Consider the following 6,246-nt stretch of genomic DNA (forward strand, 5'->3'; position numbering starts at 1 on the left):
CCTCCTCCACTTCCCCTCCCCCTCAACTTCCCTTCCCTTTCCCTCCACCTGCCCTTGCCCTGCCTCCTTCCCCTGCCTCCTTCCCCTCCCTTCTCCCCTTCCCTTCCTCTCCCCTTCCCTTCCTCTCCCCTTCCCTTCCCTCCCCTCTCCTCCCAGGCAGGCTCCCATGTCATCAGTGCACATCAGGGCCCCAAACCCCACAGCCCCATAGGGAGGAGGAGGGGAAGATTTGACTTTGGAAGTCTCCGTGAAGGTGGTGGCTGAGTGGTCGGGACAGGCCTCACCCACAGACAGGTGGCGCCTGGATGAGCCAGCTCTCAGCTGCTGCATGGGAGGGAAGGCAGCTGAACCCTTGGGCGGGCCTGCGGCAGGTGGTGTCGGGCTCAGCAGAGCTCCAGCTGGGCTTGTTGGTGGCGGTGATGGCGAAAGTGGCATCGCAAATACAGCAGTTGGGTCTTGGTTTTCCATGCCCACTGAGGAACACGCACCTGCTGCTGTCCTGGGGAAAGGTGTGGGGAGGGAACTCCTAGTATCGGGGTACACTGTGGGCAGGCTGAGTCCCGCCCCACCTCCTCCACGCTGCAGCCCTGCTTTTCTGCCTTGAGCACAGGAGCAAATCAGGCTCTGCCCGGCCGTGTGGTGACATGGGGGGTCACCTCCCCGAAGGCGCAGGCCTGGTGGGAGGGAGCAGCTGCGGCAGCTCTCAGTACAGTGCCTCCGCCAGCTGCTGTGGCCTGGCCTTGTGCCTGCCCTGCAAGGGTAGGGAGGGGCCTGGTGGATGCAGCCCCTGCCTGGCGCCACCTCAGGCTCTGGGAGTCACAGCCTCAGAAGACACCATAGAAGCTGCACTGGCCCCAGAAGTAAGCAGGGAGGAAGGGGCATGGCACACCCCCCCAACTCTAAACTGGGCCCCAGGGCCTCGCTGTAATATCCTGGAGGCTCCTGGTGCCCAGAGCTTGCCCATCCTCATCACATCTGGCGCACTCTTCCTGCTCCCTCTGCTTTCACAGAGGACAGACACCCACAGGTCCACCTGCCCCGCCCCCATCCTGCCTGTCTGCAGCTTTATGGACCCACCTCTGTCCTCGCTGCAGGAGAGGAGGCAGTGTCGGGCACAGAGGGAAGCTATGAAGAGGTGGGCTCGTCCCGGTGCACACAGACACTGGACAGTGGATTGCTGACCGTGCCCTGCACGTGGGAGCCTGAGACCTCGTGAACCTGAGGTTCTGCTGCCCAGGCGTCGGCTCGCACCATCCTCCCTGGAGGGCCATCAGAACTGAGCCGACAAAAGGCATCGGAGAGTTTCAGGTATTAATTGCATTTTCTCTTGCAGAAGCCAAAGATGTTGACCAGGAAGATCAAGCTGTGGGACATCAACGCCCACATCACCTGCCGCCTGTGCAGCGGGTACCTCATCGATGCCACCACGGTGACCGAGTGTCTGCACACCTGTACGTGCCCCACGGGCCACCCGGGAGGGGTGGGCCTTCCCAGCCATGTGCTCCTCAGAACCTTGGCTTTTGTTTTGCCACAAGCTTTTAGCTCAAGCCCAGACAGCAACAGGACCCAGGACCAGGAGCAGAGATGATCTGAGGATAAGTCAGAAAAGGCATTTCACGTTAAAGGTCCTGTGGGTGGTTTCAGAGCAGATGTGGCCTTACTTAAGAGAGCAAGCATCAAGGTCAGTAGCTGTGATACGCACTCACTGCAGGCGATGTCTGAGTCTCCAAAGGAGTTCCTTAAATTCTTCAGAGATGAATCTGCCAGCATGTTTCCCACACCTGACGTGCATTCCTCACACCTGCTGAGCCTGTGCTTTGGCATTAGAGGACTCTGGACGGGGCTGGGCCTGGGCGTCTCTCTCTAACTGTGGCTGCAGCTGGTGAGCAGGCATCATCAGTCAGGCTGAGGCTCAGTTCTTGTGCTAACGTGAGGCCCGTGGCTGGTGGCCCTGCTGGTGTGGACGACTGCTGTGTGTGTCTCTTGATAGCTGAGGAACATTTTGTTTAAACAGGATCTTTAAAATGAAGTGAGCACTTGTAACGTAAGTGATATTTATGTATTTCTTACTTTGGAAAATAAAATATTTGCCAATTTAATAGAATTTTGACTTTAACATTAATCGTATTTTTAGATATTGGTGAGCATATTTTATGTTAAGTTAACATTTGATTTTACTGGTTGTACCTAGAAGATGCTGTGATCTTTTAGGATACAGTATTGTGAAATTCTCAGTGTTAGCCCATGTTCTGATGACCCACAGCTCTCTCACCTTTCATCTTCATCTCCCCATTCTAAGTTTTTCTTCCCACTTTTAATTCCTAACCCTGCCTCTTTGAGGGAGCCCCTTGACTGGGCAGTTAAAATTGTCTCATTGCTCCTGAGACCTGAACAGCAAGGCGTTTCCTTTCAGAAGCCAAGAGCCACAAGGAGGATAGCAGCAAGCGTCTTCACGAAATGGGCTCAGAGACGCCACATTCAGCCGAGCACGTGGGAGGGGTGGGCACCCTGGCTCTGGACTCTCGTAACAACCTGTGCTTTGATGACAGTCTGCAGGAGCTGCCTGGTGAAGTACCTGGAGGAGAACAACACCTGCCCCACCTGCAGGATCGTGATCCACCAGAGCCACCCGCTGCAGTACATCGGGTGAGTGTGGGTGTTCCAGGCCACAGGATGTGGGTGAGCACCCCGGGTGTCCATGTGAGTGTGGGTGTTCCAGGCCACAGTACATAGGTGAGCGCCCCAGGTGTCTATGTGAGTGTGGGCGTTCCAGGCCACAGGATGTGGGCGAGCACCCCGGGTGTCCATGTGAGTGTGGGCGTTCCAGGCCACAGTACGTGGGTAAGTGCCCCGGGTGTCCGTGTGAGTGTGGGCGTTCCCAGGCCACAGTACGTGGCTGAGTGCCCCCCGGCATCTGTGTGAGTGTGGGTGTTCCAGGCCACAGTACGTTGGTGAGCACCCCCAGGTGTCCATGTGAGTGTGGGCGTTCCGAGGCCACAGTACGTGGCTGAGTGCCCCCAGGTGTCTGTGAGTGTGGGTGTTCCCAGGCCACAGTACATGGGTGAGTGCCCCAGGGGTCCATATGAGTATGGGCATTCCCAGGCCATAGTATGTGGCTGAGTGCCCCCAGGCGTCTGTGTGAATGTAGGCGTTCCAGGCCACAGTTCGTGGGTGTGCCCCCAGGCATCCGTGTGTGTGTGGGCATTCCCAGGCCACAGTACATGGGAGAGTGCACCAGGTGTCTGTATGAGTGTGGGTGTTCCCAGGCAACAGTACGTGGCTGAGTATCCCCAGGTCTCTGTGTGAGTGTGGGTGTTCCCAGGCCACAGTATGTGGGTGAGTGCTCCCAGGCATCTGTGTGAGTGTGGGTGTTCCCAGGCCACAGTACTGTGGATGGATGAGTGCCCCCAGGCGTCCGTGTGAGTGCAGGTATTCCCAAGCCACAGTACGTGGACTCACCCCTGGGCCAGCCACTGTTTCTGGAGAGGGCAGCTCTGGCCTGGGTGTCAGTAGGAGGCCACGGGGCCAGCCAGGTAGAGCATGTGGTTCTCACACAGATTTGAGGATCGGTCCAAAGGAAGGGAAAGGCTCCTCATACCACAGAGGGTAGGAGAGAGAATTCTGAAGACAAATTTTGAAGAAGGAAAGGCAGATGTGTTGTGTTTTCCTTTTATTTTAATTAATTAATTTATTTATTTTGAGACGGAGTTTTGCTCTTGTTGCCCAGGCTGGAGTGCAGTGGTGCAGTCTTGGCTCACTGCAACCTCACAAACCTCCTGGGTTCAAGCAATTCACCTGCCTCAGCCTCCTGAGTAGCTGGGATTACAGGCACCCGCCACCATGCCCAGCTAATTTTTATATTTTTGGTAGAGATGGGGTTTCCCCATGGTGGCCAGGCTGGTCTCAAACTCCCAATCTCAGGTGATCTGCCCACCTCGGCCTCCCACAGTGCTGGGATTCCAGGCATAAGCCACTGCGCTCAGCCTTGGCTCTCCCTTTAAAGTTGCATGCAGAGTCTGAAGTGGCACACCAGCAGCTCAAAGCCTCATGGAGGAGCAGCAGCCACAGTTAACAAATGCAGTGTCAAGACGCCCTCCCTCATGCTGCCCACGTCTGCCCACCACTGACAGTACAGCTTGGTCCATGTTTCTCCAGCTTCCTACCCTGAGACCAGTGTGTGTGCCCGCCCCTTGGACGAACCCCTGTGGTGTGTGTCTGCAGCTCACAGTGTCCCTGGGATGAGGCCCCATGGAGTCCTGGCGGCTCTCAGGGCAGGGAGTGGCTCTGAGCAGCCCCTAACGTAGGGCCCTGTGGGTCCTGCTGTGGGTGAAGCCTGGCCGTGGTCACCCAGGTCCTAGAGGCGCAGCGTCTCCTCCTCAGGGATCAGACGCACTTTAGAGAAGGCCAGTGTGGGTGGTGTGGGCGCTGAGGGCCACAGAGCCTGTGGCGTGTCTGTGTAGCACCCAGGTACTGCACACTTGTTGTGAGGGGAGATGTGCCTGCCCGCAGGGGCCGAGGCCAAGGCCTGCTCGTCGCCACTCCACAGGCTGGGGCTGGCAGAGACTTTGAGCCTGGTGGCTGTGGGCACTCATGGTCCTTCCTGGAAATGGAGCGGTGTCTGGCAGGACTTGGTCACCACAGCCTGTGGCATGACTGGACCCATGAGCGGCTACTGGTCCTTCCTCAGTTATTTGGAGATTACTAATCTGGCACATACGATTTTCTTTTTAAAGAATGATGTTTAGAATTTAAATTCATTTGAAAATTAAGAAATTTCTTAGCACTTTTTACTTAACAAAGGAAAACAATTACTTTTTTTTTAAGAAACTGTGTCTTGCTCTGTCAACCCAGGCTTTCGTGCAGTGGCACAGTCCCAGCTCACTGTAGCCCCAGCCTTCTACACTCAAGCAGTACTCCTGCCTTGGCCTCTAATGTGAGGTATTGTAGGCGTGACCTGCCACTCCTGGCCCATAATTGCAATTTATGTTTAAAAATAGTGGCCAGTCATGGTGGCTCACACCTGTAATCCTAGCACTTTAGGAAGCCAGGCCAGCAGGTCACGTAAGGTCGGGAGTTTGAAACCAGCCTGACCAACATGGAGAAACCCCATTTCCACTAAAAATACAAAATTAACTGAGCATGGTGGCACATGCCTGTAAAATCCCAGCTACTCGGGAGGCTGAGGCAGGGGAATCGCTTGAACCTGGGAGGCGGAGGTTGCAGTGAGCTGAGATCATGCCATTGCACTGCAGCCTGGGCAACTAGAGCAAAACTCTATCTCAAAAAAAAAAAAAGTAGCATATACTGGCCAGGAGTGGTGGGTCACACCTGTAATCCCAGCACATTGGGAGGCCAAGGTGGGCGGATCACCTGAGGTCAGGAGTTGAAGACCAGCCTGGCCAATATGGTAAAAACCCATCTCTACTAAAAATACAAAAATTAGCTGGGCGTGGTGATGTGTGCCTGTAATCTCAGCTACTTGGGAAGTTGAGGCATGAGAATCAATTGAACCTAGGAGGCGGAGGTTGCATTGAGCCAAGATCATACCACTGCACTTCAGCCTGGGCAACAGAGTGAGACTCTGTCTAAAACAAAACAAAAAACAGCATGCTCAGCTGGGCTCAGTGGCTCACACCTGGATTTCTGACACTTTGGAAGGCCCAGGTGGATGAATCACTTGAGCCCAGGAATTTGAAACCATTCTGGGCAACGTGACAAAACCCCACATATGTAAACAAAAATTTTTTTTAATTAGCTGGATGTCGTGGCAGCGTCTGTGGTCTCAACTACTCAGGAGGTAGAGGTGGGAGGATCACTTGAGCCCAGGAGGCAGAGGTTACAGTGAGCCAAGATCGTACCACTGCACTCCAGCCTGAGTGACAGAAGGAGACCCTGTTTCAAAAAAGAGGGAAAAAAGAATAGCATACCAAAGTGGGAACTGTATTTTAAACAGCATGCTTATGTAATCTTTTCAGAAAGCCTCGATGGATAGATGATAAAGATCACAGGAAGGGCCTCATCTTACAGACTTGTTTTGGGGGGGCGGAGGGGTCAGAGTCTCGCTCTAGTTGCCCAGGCTGGAGTGCAGTGGTGCGATCCTGGCTTACCGCAACCTCCGCCTCCTGGGTATAAGCAATTCTCCTGCCTCAGCCTCCTGAGTAGCTGGGACTACAGGTGTATGCCACCACACCTGGCTAATTTTTGTATTTTTAGTAGAGACAGGTTTTCACCATGTTTGCCAGGCTG

The 6,246-nt window shown here is 54.6% G+C and overlaps 1 protein-coding gene across 3 annotated transcripts in view; it reads left to right on the forward strand.

The window, feature by feature from the left end:
- The window catches only part of PCGF3 (polycomb group ring finger 3), a 72,283-nt gene that overhangs the window by 23,556 nt on the left and 42,481 nt on the right, over window positions 1-6,246 (forward strand). For all 3 annotated transcript variants that reach the window (XM_017538939.2, XM_037742158.1, XM_017538937.2), the window contains exons 4-5: window positions 1,334-1,451; window positions 2,550-2,646. In XM_017538939.2, coding sequence (XP_017394428.1) covers window positions 1,343-1,451; window positions 2,550-2,646 — 206 coding nt within the window. In that variant the 5' untranslated portion in view covers window positions 1,334-1,342. The remainder of the gene's footprint in view (window positions 1-1,333; window positions 1,452-2,549; window positions 2,647-6,246) is intronic.

Source organism: Cebus imitator, unplaced genomic scaffold, assembly GCF_001604975.1.
Source record: "Cebus imitator isolate Cc_AM_T3 unplaced genomic scaffold, Cebus_imitator-1.0 Scaffold117, whole genome shotgun sequence".
NCBI classification, from domain to species: Eukaryota; Metazoa; Chordata; class Mammalia; order Primates; family Cebidae; genus Cebus; species Cebus imitator.